This window comes from Calidris pugnax, unplaced genomic scaffold (assembly GCF_001431845.1).
Source record: "Calidris pugnax isolate Ruff unplaced genomic scaffold, ASM143184v1 scaffold19, whole genome shotgun sequence".
Classification (NCBI taxonomy): domain Eukaryota; kingdom Metazoa; phylum Chordata; class Aves; order Charadriiformes; family Scolopacidae; genus Calidris; species Calidris pugnax.
Window position 1 is genome coordinate 3,502,552 of NW_015090775.1, and position 16,529 is coordinate 3,519,080.

A 16,529-nucleotide genomic window follows, 5' to 3' on the forward strand; every position below is an offset into this window, starting at 1 on the left:
CAAGACAGCTAAGTTAATTCTTTTGATACATTTACAACTGGCAGTGAAATGCCACCACCAAAATCCTCCATGTGAGAACGTCTGAAATAGGACTGCTTAGCACTTTTATTTAGGCTGAACTATCAAAACATGAGATGGGGATACCCAGAACACCAGAAGAATGCAAAGATAGAAGTCAAATTTTGCTTTAACGAAACAGAGGTCAGTTTCAGGACAGAAACTATTTTTTCCCCAAACAGACAAAAATTTTGAATATACAAAATTGTCTTGTTTTAAGTTAGGAGCAGCAAATGGTGCAACCACTATACCTGCTAACAGCACATTAGAGTGTCAAAGGTACAAAGAGCAATGTACAAATCAAAGGGAAAGGGAACCACTGCGCTTCAGCTATCTGTCTTCCAGTGTTTGGTCATATTCCAGACCATTACATCTGATTTAAAATGCTGATCAGGAGCTTGAGAAAACTAATTTGCACCATTATCAATACACTCGGACATACACGTTTCAGGCCCTTAAAACACAAACAATTTGGATTCTACACTGAGAAGAGCATGAAAATCGCACAAAAGGTGCTAAAAATAGTAGCTGGAGAAAGAAGATTGGCTTTTATTTGTGTTTGTAGAACACAGTGCTATCCCATATTCATAGCAAATCTGCCATTCTAATTTTCAATCACTATTCCATTACTTTCTAAATTAATACCTAATTGATAATAAGAGTAAAATTATTACAGTGGATTTGGTTGCTTACTTTTCTTAACCACTTGTAAAATAGGAAAATACCAAATACATTTTGTATTCACTTAAATGAAATTTTATTTTGCATATAAGCTTCCATAAGCTAACATGTATCAATAAATATTCGTAATGTATTTTCTCCTGATCTTGGTCCTTGTTTTTCACATCTAAAGGGAGAAAGTTTTATATTTGAAGGGAAATGTGGGGTTTATGCACGATGCTCAAAAAATTAAAGGTAACTATACTCAATATAGCATTAATAATTATCCATACGTACTCAGTGTATTTGCATTTTTAAGTTTCTTAACAGCCAGATTGACCATTATAAAATAATCACAGACTATTAGACTTCTTTATGTATTACCTATGCTTTGGAGTATCAAAGATCTGTAACCATCTTTGTTTACGGATATATGCGTACATATTGCAGATAGGCAAAAAGTGAATTGGATTGTGGCAAAAGTCTTTCTTTTTTTAATGATCTGATTTGAAATATACTAAAGTTTCCCTAGATATCATAACAGACACTGTAGGTATGCGATTTATGTCATGACTAAAAGGACACTACGCTCCCCAGGAGGATTGTAATACAGAATTTCGCCATTGTTCACATAATATCACCGTTTCCTTTTTCTGTATCCACAGAAATTTGAATGAATAGAGCAAGCAAAGACAGCTATATTTATCTAAGATGTTAAAATAGAATCTTTGAACTTTCGTCTGTGCAGAAACTATTTCAGGTATTATGATTATTCACGGAAGATAAAAGCAAACACTATTCATCGTCAATGTAAGTAGGCTACCATGGACAGATTGTTATTTTACTACCTTTCCAAATGTACTTTTAAGGAAAAGATAGGTAAGCAAACTTCTCAGGGAGATTAAAATAAAAGTGATCAACTAAAATGACAAATACACTCAACAGCCTATAATTTTTCATATTGAAACAAGTGTCTCATGTAGTAAAAAGGAATATCTTAAAAAGGAATATATTCTCAACCTGAAATCTGTAGCAAAAAAAAAAAGCATTCTATCCTACATGTTATTAAATCCTTTGCAGATTTCTATGTCATACCATTCTGTATTCAAAGGGAAAGTCTAGATCACTACAGCTGCAAAAGTTTTATAAGTGTGTGTATTTTGCATCGCTTTTGTTACTTGTCAGTATTACTATTTGAGAGAAATGCTTAATTTTGTCTCTGAGAACTGCATTCCTTTCATTTAAATAAGTTACCTCTCCATTTCTTTTTCACTTATCCAGCTATCCCTGTTCTGCTCACTGAGGTCACGTTTAGAATTCCACTGTAAAAATATCTGACAGAACAGCAATAAACTTCAGCCCTGGTTTGATGGCTGCTAGAACAAAGGTTTGCTGAGAAATTTAAGATTCTGAGGTTTAGTGGCAGCTGGTGTGAGCAAAAGAAGTCTTCACATGTTGTTCCCTTTGGGTTTCTGGCAGAGCATTCAATTAAAGGCCCTACATGGCTACAGAATTCCAAACTTTCAAAAGGGTATATGGCTTTCTGGATGTCCAAAAGTATCTTTCTCAGCCACTTTGAATTTTTGGCTGTGAGCTCCTCCTTTTCCTAAGAGTTAGTGTATAGATGCAGTTGTGTATATGCTCCCAAAGTTGGCTTTCCTTTTCCTAAGGGTTAGTGTATAGGTACAGTTGTGTATATGCTCCCAAAGTTGGCTTTCCATGCTAGCAAATAAACTGAAAATGTGAATTTGAGGGATTTACTATTCATTGTTAGCATTAGGTTGATACTCTATATTTCAAAAAGGGTCTTTGCAAAAATTGAGCATGTCCCAGTGCCTCCATGCAATTGCAGTGATATTAAGGCCTTTTCCTCCTAAAATTAATCTTTTGGGAACTAAATGTGGGACAGTCTAAAGCAAATATTACAGACTATCAGATTTAAAAATAAGGTATTGCTTTTTATAATATATTATGGGGGGTTTTTTAAGTTAATTTTACAACCAGTTGGCAGTCAAGTGAACTATTGTCTCCTCCAGGAAACCTGCAGGTCCATTAACCCAGCCAGAATAAACAGTTCACACATAGTGAAGGGTAAACAACATACATAATTTTTAAAAGGTGATAAAATAAATCAAGATTTGTAGCTGCATCTTACTATTATCACATATTTCTCCAAATGATACTTGACTGATGGCCTCGCCTTGCGCCCAAATATTTTGAACTGATATTTTTTCTGACATATAATGAAAGATTAACATGTAACAATGGAAAAGTAAGGGACAGAAAAGGATATTCCTTTTACTAGTCCTTTTTACATGAATGAATTTTGCCAAACTCTTCTGTAGCGGATTCAGAAAAGTTTGTTTCACCACATGCTTGAAAACAAAAATTACATCTACTTTAAATACCCCATTTAGCTATTCACAACATTACTATCATGTGTTTTAGGGGCAAAAGTAAATTCCACCAAAAAGAAATTTCAGACATATTTCCTCAAAAAAAACCCTATAAACGTATTTCAAAGTCAATTTGATCAGACAGTTCCAAATTTCAGGAAGAAATTTTTTACTATGAGGGTGGTGAGACACTGGAAGAGGTTGCCCAGAGAAGCTGTGGCTGCCCCATCCCTGGAGGGGTTCAAGGCCAGGCTGGATGGGGCCTTGAGCAACCTGCTCTAATGGGAGGTGTCCCTGCCCAGGGCAAGGGGTTGGAACTTGATGATCTTTGAGGTCCCTTCCAACCCAAACCATTCTATGATTCTATGAAATAGATTGGAGATTGCACATTCATTTATTTATAGACTCGCAGTGTTTTACGAGGCAGCAAACAAACACTTCACAACCCAGAAGAATCATACCTGAAAGGGCTTAAAGCTGCTGATGTAGAGTGTCTGTCTGATCCATCTGTTTCCTTGATTTCCAAACTTGTACCACAACAGCCACCCCTTGGTGTTACTCACAGTCCTCTGCAAGACCGACAGCTTGTAAACTTGCTTTCCAAACATGTGATAATGGAAACGGAAAATGCAGGTTCCGTTGCCAGTAGGGTTGAAGAGAGGACTAAGCAAAATTGCTTTATCTTGAAACTGGTATGGCTCGGAGGATTCCATGTAGAGGTAGTGTCCCCTGGCTGTGCCTGTGGTGTGATCCTTCAAGGGGCCTGTGTTAACCGTGGGGGTTGGACCTTGGATTCTGATCCAGTCCAAGTCATCCCCAACGTCCTGCTCCCAATTGCACAACCCATTTTCAAAGTTACACTGTAGGTCAGGGTCTGAAACGGAAACACAACAGACTGTCAAGTGAAAGCAGAAACAAAAGGCAATTGTGTTTTAATATACTTTCATTAGCTTTCTAATACAAAAACAAAAAACATAATCTTTGGCTTCTTGCAAAAATTTCTTTCTAATATAGAGGAAAACCACATATCTTCTTCCTCCTTGCAAAAATTCACTTCTGAAGAATAAATATACACTTGCCTTGAGAAAAAAAAAATATGAAAATCAATCATGACTTAATTATCTCCTCTTTCAATATATATCTGGCAAACCGTATATCGTTAATTTATTGCATAAACAGAAGAGTAAAAAACATTTTAATATTCATATTATTAAATTTATGCATTTTTTTAATTAAAGCATGCAAGGTTCTTTAACTGACATTTAACTGAGTAAAGGATTTAAAAACTGAGGTTACTTGGATGAAATGAACAACAGGATAATCTTGTAGGTATGTGTAATAAGTGACCTAATACATTTTTGCATGACAAAACTAGTCCAAAAAACGGTTTGTGTTTTAGAGTTTTATTTTCCTTAACAATAGTAGCTTGAGAGTTTTATTGAAATTAAATTCAAGAGAGGCATTTATAACACAACACACTTTATTATTTGACACCAAGGAAAAATATGTTGATTAGTGTGCCCAGGTGGCCAAGAAAGCCAATGGCATTCTGGCTCGTATCAAAAATAGTGTGACCAGCAGAAGTAGGGAGGTGATTGTGCCCCTGTACTCAGCACTGGGGAGGCCACACCTCGAGTGTTGTGTCCAGTTTTGGGCACCTCAATACAAGAGAGATCTGGAGGTGCTGGAGTGAGTGCAGAGGAGGGCAACGAAACTGGTGAAGGGCCTGGAAGACAAATCATATGAAGAGCAGCTGAAGGAGCTGGGGCTGTTTAGTGTGAGGAAGAGGAGGCTGAGGGGAGACCTCATCACTCTCTACAACTACGTGAAAGGACACTGTAGAGAGGTTGGTGCTGGTCTCTTCTCACAGGTAATTAGTGACAGAACGAGAGGGAACGGCTTCAAGCTCCAACAGGGGAGGTTTAGATTGAACATTAGGAAGGAATTTTTCACTGAAAGAGTGGTCGGGCATTGGAACAGGCTGCCCAGGGAGGGGGTGGAGTCACCATCCCTGGCTGTGTTTAAGGGACGTTTAGATGCGGTACTGAGGGACATGGTGTAGGGGAGGACTTTGTAGAGTAGGGGAGATGGTTGGACTCGATGATCCCAAGGGTCTCTTCCAACCTCCATGATTCTATGACCAATTGCTTCTAATGTAAAAAAATAAAAAGTGTATCAGAGGTGGAGATTTGCATTTCAGCTTTGCATCTGTTCTTCATAAACAGTAACTGACATAACAGTCAATCCCTTTTTTTTAATTAAGCTATTATTTTTTACGATGTTTAAAACTGCAAGTCATATAATACTTCTTTACTATAGACCTCAAAATGGGCTATTAAGACAATCGACATTTTACAAGTGGGAAAACTGAGATAGGCTGAAAAGTCTTCACTCTCTTTTAAATTCAGATCAGTTTTAAGTTGATATTCAGCAAATATCAGTGTAGGCTTGTATCCCCTCAAGCATGTAAGGTGTCTCCTCTTTCGCAAACTCATTGTGATTTGCATAATTTAGTTACCTCAGGATGTGATAAAATAACTACTAGTTAATTTGATTTTTGATTTTATATTAATGTTCTTGAGTTCTTAAAATTGATGAGTGAATGCTTCGGGGAGAAAACTGTCACCACCACCCTTCAGCAATGCAAGGTGAATGTCAAAAGTGTGAATGACCCATAGCTTTCCTCGGTTCTTACAAGTTCTTCCTTTGAAAGGAACAGTTATGCCCAGCATGATTAATATCTTCTAGTACAGGCACTTTAGCATTTTCTAGGTAGAAAGAGTTACAGGTCATAAAAAGCTAGAGCTTGTTTGAATAAAGGAGATTGAATTACATTTCCCTCAGTTGTAGAGCTCATCACATGTCTTTAAGTTAAAAGTTTCCAGAGTCTATTTCATCAGTAACTGCGTTCAGTTGAATCATCACCAGCTGTGACGATGACAGGCTGTAACAGTGCTGAGCTTTTTGACTCCAGGGCTGAACTGGGCATGGAGGTTTTGGTTTAATATCAAGTAAGCAATGATGGAAAGTACTTACTACAGTTGTATTCATCTGATCCATCCCCACAGTCATCCACGAGATCACAGACCAATAAACTGTCAATACATGCTTTTGTGTCTCTGCACCAGAAACGACGAGGACCTTCACAACTTAATGCTGGAGGTGGAAGGGCACAATTTTCAAACGTAATATCGTCAATTGCTGAGACACCGTCATAAAATCCCAGACTGATTTTATCAAGTGATAATTGGAAAGGACGTGGAAGGCGTCCAAGCTGAATGACTGCGTTCAACCATTGATTTCCTTCATTGTAATATGCCCTCCAAAGGACAGTAGGCAGTCTCTGCCCATCCACAAACAACTGCATCTCTGCTGCTCCAACTGACTGTCCATAATTGTAATACCTAAAATGATTAAAAAAAAAAAGTTAAAAGTGCAAACAGTGAGAATGGGCCACATCAAGTATAATGGCTTTCCTGTCAGCTCCGTGAAATATAGGAGGTCCACAGCACCTATTTCCAGTTTACCTGTAATTCAATACACTTTCTCTACAATGGTAGGATAGGCTGCTGTATCAGGGCTCATTTCAACAATTGAAGATTAAGAGAGGAAGCATACTTCATTAAATTATAATTGAAGAGACACATTTGCTCTCATATTAAGATGGTAGGGTAGCAGGGCTCATTTCAAGAATTGAAGATTATGAGAGAAGAAGCATACTTCATTAAATTATAACCCACAATTGAAGAGACACATTTGCTCTCATATTAAGCAGCAAGCACGGCTCACTCTGATGCATAATATGTGTTCAATAAATTTAATTCAATACATAATTGTAAAGTTTCAAGAAGGAAAAACAGAACACTTACTGAATGCAAAAAATCACACTTTGTATTTGTGTTAGTTATCATTTACATGTAGCATTCTTACAGCATTTTTGGAGAATCTCAAAGCATTTAAAAATCATAAACACTTAGGTGAGCAATCGTACAATGAAACTAGGAAGGCAACCAGGAACAGAACCAACAACTTGTAATTTCCAGACCTATACTTCAATTCTTGAGTTTTTGATAACAAAAAGACACTTCCTCTTCCTATGGCAAATGTACTTGATATTACTGAGAAAAACTGCAATTATTAATGTCAAACTCAGGCCAAACATTTATTTAAAAATTAGCACACCTTTGGCCTTGGTAAACAGATTATCCCAGTTTACTTTTGCTGTCCCTCTTTGGCAAGATTGCACAAAGACTGAAACAGCACAACAACTGAAAGGGTTTTTTTTCCCCCTATGTATATAAGGAAAGAATTGGAAGCAAAGCTCTTACACTGAAGCTTTCACTTAAAGATGACACAGTCTAATTTCAGATATTGCAAGTAGCTCAAGGAGCTACTATATTTTTGGATGGTTTCCTGTTCTTGAACAAAATTCCACAGCATTTTCAAATTCACTTAACAAAAGTAGAAATGAAAGCAAAATGACTATGGTATTTGTCTATGTATATGCAGAGACAATCCTTTAATATAATTTTGCTCAAAGTCATCCCTTGTTTCAGTTCCGTTTGCCTGGTGTTTCAGCTTATTTCTGCATATTGTTCAAAATGAAGACTATGTGATTAAAGAATAAGAAATAAATACCACAGAGGAAGGTGTGTCTATTGCAACCTATAATCTCAGTTTCAGCCCAAGGAGAATCAATGGGAGATGACTCATGAATGTTAAATATAAATTATTTCATACCAAAAGGACAATGTGCAATTTGATCCAGTTTGCCTGAACTTTGGGCTTCTTAGCCGAGCTACTTGTGAAATGCTGCTGCTGTTTTTCAGAATGAACATAAAATGACCTATCAAAATAAAACAGAAAACAACTTTTCAGGCTGAAGAAAGAATGTGTTTCTAAAGGTTTTTAAAGCATTCATGGCCTCCACTTTAAATATGATTAAAGAGCAGGTATCTATGCTGCTTCTCTGTTCCTAGGCCCGGCTTGTCTTACCTTCAGATTTGTTGTAGGTGTGATCTTGTGGAGGAGCTTGCTTCTGAAAAGCAGGTGCAAGAGCACTACTGGAACTTCTTAGCCAGTCAAAGCCATCTCCATCTACACTTTCAATCCAACCACAGCTCTCTCTTTCGAAGTCACATACAGCAGCTGAAATAAGGAGACGTTTCACTGTATCTCCGTATATGACATTACTAAACAAGCTTTGCAGGACGAAAAGGAAACAAAAGGTTTCCAATATGTCACTGATGTTCTAGGAAGAAGTCTATGAAAGGGGTGTGGGGAGATAGAGTACAAGATGGGGCATTGGTTTCATAATGGGTAAAACAGCATTCCCACAGGAACAATCAGCCATCACTATGACAAGAGGCCTCACATTCCTCCTCCTACAGAGCAGGAACACAGAGCACATGAAGTAGCAACAAGCCTTCTGCAAGATCTTTTAGGGAATCAATGTTGGAGCCAGAAATCAAATCCCTTTTTTCCTGCATCTCAGCAAGTACACAAACAATAACAAAATCCTTCCTGTTTGGAAGGGTGTCATGTCTGAATGAATGTAAATTGACAAATATGTATTATGTTAGAATGAAAAAACATCATATTTCTCTCTTCTGCACTTTAAAAAATCCTCATTAAATCACAAAATTATGTTTTTAAGCTCTGCAATTAGAACAGGCTTTTAATGGAAAACATTAAGAAAATTATTTCAAGAATTTTTAAGCAATAATTTACTAATTATATCCACAGAATAAGTAAACAAATATTTAGACATGTCTGTCAGAATTCTACCATTATTTTATAACATCTTTGTCATAACCCCCAGTGGCAATAGCATTATGGTTTAGAAAACATACATTCCAGAATCAAATGAAGTCTCTTGGAAAACAGGATTACATAAATACTTATTGATGGAAGAGATGGGAATTTCTTTGTTTTGTTTGGGTTTTTTTCCCTTTTTGTTCTTCTTTAAGAACTGTGTCACATTAACTTCTACATAATTTGTTAGAAGAATGAAAAAACTATTAACCAGGCAAGTTAATGTTACTGTTGGTTAGGGCTTCTAAAAATACAGTTTTGTGGATTATTATGCAAAGCACAATTTTTAATGCTGCTTAAACAAAATAATTATTCCTCAAATATGGAAGACCAAATAACATTTAAGAGACCAAAGAAAATATGTTTGCTATACATACTGTATATGTGTAACAAAAATGTCAACGATAAAATGATCTAGATCCATTATGAGAAAAAAAAACAGAAGGAAGAAATTTTTTGATAGAATAAAACGAAGATAAAATCTATACAAACATTCAAGGACCTAGGCATGATGGAAATCACTGAGAATCCACTGAGCTAACATAATGGCAAGGAGAGCTATTTCTGATTTGTTTTTCGCTTGTTAGAAGAAACTGTCCCACATTCCCAGGAGAACAGCAACAAAGAATATGACAAACCTTGGACACAGATGGTTACACCAAAAGAGGCAAATAAACAAGACAAACTGTTAAGTCTGAGCCCAGACTTCTTGAATCTGTAACTTGTAGCAGAGACAAAACATAAAAGATGCAACAGACCATACATTTAACTTAAGCATGGATGAATACATTGTGATAATGTAACCCTGAAACCTTCAACTGAATCTCAAACCAAATATTTAACACCCAGGAAATATACAAGGATAGAGCAAGCTGGTAGAGCCTGGGTGAAACGCACTTGTTTCTTGACAACACTTTGATTACCTAATTGTCCCATAGCCTCTTTGACTGGCATTTCTGTTTCAGACAGATCTTTCAGAAAGAAGGCTATGGCTTAGGTACCTCTGTAGTTTCTTTCACAGTGAACACAGATAAACTAATCTGCCTTCCCTTCTACTTTATTATCTGCCTTTCTCCTATTTCTTATTTTCTTACGTGCTCTTCTTAACCATCAGGTGGCTCTACCTACTCTGGAGGCTTTATGCTCCTCAGGTTTTTGAGGAATTTATTGCTAGTTTTTCTTAAGCATTTTTCATGATCCTCATGGTGTCAAGTGCTTGTTTTTTTATGTCCGTTTGAATGCTCTTTCTATGTAAGTAAAGAGGAAAGTTCCTTATTTTATTGAATTAAACAAAACCAAGATCTGACGGCCATCATTCAGGCCATCTTGTTATTTACCCTGTAGTTCTACTTCATTTTATCTCCATATATGACATTACTAAACAAGCTTTGCAGGACGAAAAGGAAACAAAAGGTTTCCAATATGTCACTGATGTTCTAGGAAGAAGTCTATGAAAGGGGTGTGGGGAGATAGAGTACAAGATGGGGCATTGGTTTCATAATGGGTAAAACAGCATTCCCACAGGAACAATCAGCCATCACTGTATGTAATGTATTTGGTAAAATAAGTCCTTCCCTCTGAAGGCACGGAGGCCAAAGCACACAGCAGGAGAGGAGGCACTGACAAGAGGCCTCACATTTCTCCTCCTACAGAGCAGGAACACAGAGCACAATGACAAGAGGCCTCACATTCCTCCTCCTACAGAGCAGGAACACAGAGCACATGAAGTAGCAACAAGCCTTCTGCAAGATCTTTTAGGGAATCAATGTTGGAGCCAGAAATCAAATCCCTTTTTTCCTGCATCTCAGCAAGTACACAAACAATAACAAAATCCTTCCTGTTTGGAAGGGTGTCATGTCTGAATGAATGTAAATTGACAAATATGTATTATGTTAGAATGAAAAAACATCATATTTCTCTCTTCTGCACTTTAAAAAATCCTCATTAAATCACAAAATTATGTTTTTAAGCTCTGCAATTAGAACAGGCTTTTAATGGAAAACATTAAGAAAATTATTTCAAGAATTTTTAAGCAATAATTTACTAATTATATCCACAGAATAAGTAAACAAATATTTAGACATGTCTGTCAGAATTCTACCATTATTTTATAACATCTTTGTCATAACCCCCAGTGGCAATAGCATTATGGTTTAGAAAACATACATTCCAGAATCAAATGAAGTCTCTTGGAAAACAGGATTACATAAATACTTATTGATGGAAGAGATGGGAATTTCTTTGTTTTGTTTGGGTTTTTTTCCCTTTTTGTTCTTCTTTAAGAACTGTGTCACATTAACTTCTACATAATTTGTTAGAAGAATGAAAAAACTATTAACCAGGCAAGTTAATGTTACTGTTGGTTAGGGCTTCTAAAAATACAGTTTTGTGGATTATTATGCAAAGCACAATTTTTAATGCTGCTTAAACAAAATAATTATTCCTCAAATATGGAAGACCAAATAACATTTAAGAGACCAAAGAAAATATGTTTGCTATACATACTGTATATGTGTAACAAAAATGTCAACGATAAAATGATCTAGATCCATTATGAGAAAAAAAAACAGAAGGAAGAAATTTTTTGATAGAATAAAACGAAGATAAAATCTATACAAACATTCAAGGACCTAGGCATGATGGAAATCACTGAGAATCCACTGAGCTAACATAATGGCAAGGAGAGCTATTTCTGATTTGTTTTTCGCTTGTTAGAAGAAACTGTCCCACATTCCCAGGAGAACAGCAACAAAGAATATGACAAACCTTGGACACAGATGGTTACACCAAAAGAGGCAAATAAACAAGACAAACTGTTAAGTCTGAGCCCAGACTTCTTGAATCTGTAACTTGTAGCAGAGACAAAACATAAAAGATGCAACAGACCATACATTTAACTTAAGCATGGATGAATACATTGTGATAATGTAACCCTGAAACCTTCAACTGAATCTCAAACCAAATATTTAACACCCAGGAAATATACAAGGATAGAGCAAGCTGGTAGAGCCTGGGTGAAACGCACTTGTTTCTTGACAACACTTTGATTACCTAATTGTCCCATAGCCTCTTTGACTGGCATTTCTGTTTCAGACAGATCTTTCAGAAAGAAGGCTATGGCTTAGGTACCTCTGTAGTTTCTTTCACAGTGAACACAGATAAACTAATCTGCCTTCCCTTCTACTTTATTATCTGCCTTTCTCCTATTTCTTATTTTCTTACGTGCTCTTCTTAACCATCAGGTGGCTCTACCTACTCTGGAGGCTTTATGCTCCTCAGGTTTTTGAGGAATTTATTGCTAGTTTTTCTTAAGCATTTTTCATGATCCTCATGGTGTCAAGTGCTTGTTTTTTTATGTCCGTTTGAATGCTCTTTCTATGTAAGTAAAGAGGAAAGTTCCTTATTTTATTGAATTAAACAAAACCAAGATCTGACGGCCATCATTCAGGCCATCTTGTTATTTACCCTGTAGTTCTCTGCCACTGGAGTTCAGGCAATAATTTTTCTCACAGTGCATAATTTGCAAGAAAAGAGATAGGAGTAACTACATGAGATATACTTTTTCTCCAAAATATTACATAGATATTCGCTGGCAGAAGTAAAAAAGTTGGATTAATGACTTTTGGGTTCTACAGAAATTCTGAAAACCTGTGTGGTCTCCGGCAGAAAAACGTTCTTGCCCTTTTCTACTTGCAGACACATTTATGTACCTGCGTTCTCTTTCCCATGCAACAAGCTGCAGCACTAACACACAGGGAACCAACTCAGGGGTACAATAATGATTAATAAGCAAGCAATATATTTATAGCAAAGATCACCATAAATTACTTATAACGGCTCCATAGCTTAACCTTTAGCATGGCTTTGATAATGCATAGTCTGGGCAAGTGAGATTTGGATATAATGGAAGTTTCTTCAGTCATAGAATTAGAGGGAAAACAGAAAGATAGGAAGTTTGTGATTAAGGATAATCTAGGACTGGTTAAATACGCAAGTCTAGATTTGTCTTCACTTTTAGATATAACATTGAAATAAAAACACAGGCTGAATAGATAAAAAGATGTTTTGAAATATAAATGCCTATATTTGAAGAGAAAACAGTAGATTTTAGTTTTCTTGATTAAAAGTTAGCAGGTAACTGCTATCCCAGAGGATTGAAAGAGAGGTTACATGAAACTAAATCTGTTTAGAATGCTTATAATTAAACTATTTGGAAGCATTACTCTTTAGTCAGAGAACAAAATCCCAGTACCCAAGTTTAAAGGTAATGACAGAGCAATCCAAACTATCATAACCCAATAATGCAGATGATGTATAAGCACATTTCAAAGTATGAAAACATTAAGTAAATCAAAAAGGGAGAGTGTGTAATTTGAATTTTAATAGAAATAACATGGGCAGGGAGGGAATAAAGATTCTTCTCAGTGGTGCCCAGTGAAATAAGCAGAAGCAATAGACACTGGTGGTTGTTGTTGTACTGTAGGGGTGACCAAACACTGGAAGAGGTTGCCCTGAACAGTTGTGTAGTATCTATCCTTCAAGATATTCAGAACCCAACCGTGTAAGGTCCTGGGCACCCTGCTCCAGTGGACTCTGCTTTAAGCAGGGACGTTGAACGGGATGTCCCTTCCAACCTCAACTATTCTATGGTAACAGCAGAATTTTTTCCCCCATCTTCACTCTGGCCCTCAAGAGGAAAGATATTCTGCCCAGTGAACATCTAATAGTTATTTCTGGGTTTAGCTAAAAGTTACGTAATTAAAGAGAGTGCAACTTCCTAACTTAAAATTCTGTTTATTTTGGACACATCTTTCTAAACAACTAAAACGCTGGACACCTGTGCTTTAGCCAAGAAAGTCTGGATACTAAAACTGTAGAGATATTGCATGACTAGGAATAGAAGCTGTAATTATTGATTTTATCTGCTAAAAGTTAAATTGAATTTTATTTATATGAGCAACACCTCTCAGATTTCCTAACAAAAATCTAAAGTATATGAATGGATCATGGATTACATTAGCACCGAGAAATTTATGCTTTGTGACGCATAACTGTTGTGGTTTAACTGTAACCAACAAGCAGGACCATACACTCACTACCCTCTCGGTGGGGTGGGGGAAAGAACCAGAAGAGTGCAAATGAGGAAGCTTGTCAGATCAGATATAGACAGATTAATAAGTAAAGCAAAAGCCATGGGTGCAAGCAAAGCAAAACAAGGAATTCACTCAGAGCTTCCCATCAGCAGGAAGGTGCTCAACCATCTGTAGGAAAGCAGGGCACCATCATGCATAACAGTTATTTGGGAAGACAAATGTCATCATTCCAAGTGTCCCCCCCTTCCTTCTTCTTCCCCCAGCTTTATATGCTGAGCATGACTTCGTATGGTATGGGATATCCCTTTGGTCAGTTGGGATCAGCTGCTCTGACTGTGTCCCATCCCAGTTTTCTCCACACTCCCAGCCCAGCCACTGGTGAGGCAGTACGAGGAGCAGAAAAGGCCTTGACTGCTCAGCAGCTACTGAAAACATTAGTGGATTTTCAACACCATTCTCATCTCAAACCCAAAACATAACACTACAGCAGCTGCTAGTAAGAAAGTCAACTCTATCCCAGCTGAAGCCATTGCAATAACACAGCACAGTCAGAAAATAAAAGGATCTTGTCTACAATATTTGTTATTTGTGAGAATGCTAGAAACCATCGTGTTCTTTTTTTTAAAAAAAAAAAGTCCCAACTGAACTAAATATTACTCATGGCAACTCCATTTGGAAATACATCACAGCTTTTATAGCAGTTGATAGTTCAACGGAAAAGCAAGAGACTCATTTTCAAAGATGCAAAGTATGACCATGATTTCTTATGCAGAGCAGGTAATTGAATGAGTCACAACGATTTTTGAAGGTACAAATTAGAGGCTTTCTCCTGACTGTACACTGGAGAGGGACTCCAAGATGCACCATCTCCCTCTATTTTCCCACATTAGTTTCCATGCAGAGAAAAACCAGGCACATAGCCCAGACAGGAGTCACAGAAAATCTGAACAGAATGTATTGACATAGACTAAATTACATCTTTGACCATATTTGTGCACAGATGCTTTATTTTCTAGTCCAGCTGTGGCATCTTCACATCAAAACTATTGAATGTGAGTCTGTGACCCCTGTGTTTTTGACGTTTTGATGTTTTCTATCTCTCTGTCTCTCAAGTCTAATTACAGTAAGAAGAGGCATCTTATACATTCAAGCCACAGAATTACCAAATTTGTACAAGTGTAACATATTTTCCTCACGTATTTTAGCATAATTTTGTATGTGACCTCCTGCGTACAAAAGTGTGCACACAAGTTCTGTCTGTTTTATTTTATAGGGGTTTCCTGAATCAGCTTCCAATATCTTACAGATTAAAATTTTATTCAGTATAACACTGTATAACACTGTACCTGATATTTAGCATCTTAAGAGATATAAAATACTGCACTCCTGATATCTAGCATCTTAAGAGATATAAAATACTGCACTTTAAGCAACTCTTTCTGCTAAATAATTAATCAAAGACCTTTTTTCTAGTTTTAATGCTAAGAGGGAATTTGCTACAGAAAATAAAAGGCAAAAGTCAGAATAAAAATGAAGTAACTATTTCTCAAGACCTTTTACTGTTAATTAAATTACATTTATGAAGTCATGAAAGCCTGGCAAATAGGACAAACACACATAGTGACAGGAGCCTACAACCCAGATTTTTAAAAGTTTCACTTACGGCACTTTGCTTCATCACGGTTATTTGAACAGTCATTTTTAAAAGTTTCACTTACGGTACTTTGCTTCATCACGGTTATTTGAACAGTCAGGTGTGAAATCACAAAATTTGTCAGATGAAATACATTGTCCATCGCCACACGAAAAAAATCCCAGTGGACAGTGAAAAGGTGAAGAATTAACATCTGCAAATTCTGTTTCCCCTTAAAATTCAGAAAGGAAAATGTAAGTAAAAACACACACATATTAAATACTAAACAGTATTTTTCATCATCTTGGAATATATTGACATACATAGCACATGGACCGTATTATCACCTATGAAGTGAGCTAGATTATACCATGACTTATTAATGTCTGATGTTATTAAATCATATTTTACTTCCCACAATAATTAAACACACGTGTGAAGGAGTATTAAAACCCCCTTAACGTTACCCGGCCAGGTTCCAGTTCCATGTACATCAGCCCGCTGTTTGCCCCACAGTCAGGAGCAGATCTTGCACCAAAAAAAATTCTGCAGTAGCAGTGGTTTCTCTGCATTCAGCTCACAATGAAAGTTCCAAGAAGCCAGAAGCTTCATGCTGTACCACTAGTGGCCTGCACCTCAAACCACACATTAGAAAACACCCCAAATTTCAATGAATGGAGAAACCAAGGACAACTGTTGCTTTTTTTTCTTCAGTAGATTTCTGGAGGGAGCACAAGAGGAATGAACTGGAGCTTTCATTTTTTTGTTTCACTTAGCTTATTTCAATACTCATACTGCTATCCAGACCACCTTTTTTTAGAAAGGCCGCCTTTCTAAAAATAATATCTTCACGACTGATAAGTAAGCAGGGGAGTT

The 16,529-nt window shown here is 36.7% G+C and overlaps 1 protein-coding gene across 1 annotated transcript in view; it reads right to left on the reverse strand.

The window, feature by feature from the left end:
* The window catches only part of MALRD1 (MAM and LDL receptor class A domain containing 1), a 279,653-nt gene that overhangs the window by 202,576 nt on the left and 60,548 nt on the right, over positions 1-16,529 (reverse strand). The window contains exons 15-19 of the mRNA XM_014945933.1: positions 15,739-15,885; positions 8,109-8,261; positions 7,854-7,959; positions 6,150-6,517; positions 3,575-3,987 (exon numbers count right to left, since the gene is read on the reverse strand). Of these exons, the coding sequence (XP_014801419.1) occupies positions 3,575-3,987; positions 6,150-6,517; positions 7,854-7,959; positions 8,109-8,261; positions 15,739-15,885 (1,187 nt within the window). The remainder of the gene's footprint in view (positions 1-3,574; positions 3,988-6,149; positions 6,518-7,853; positions 7,960-8,108; positions 8,262-15,738; positions 15,886-16,529) is intronic.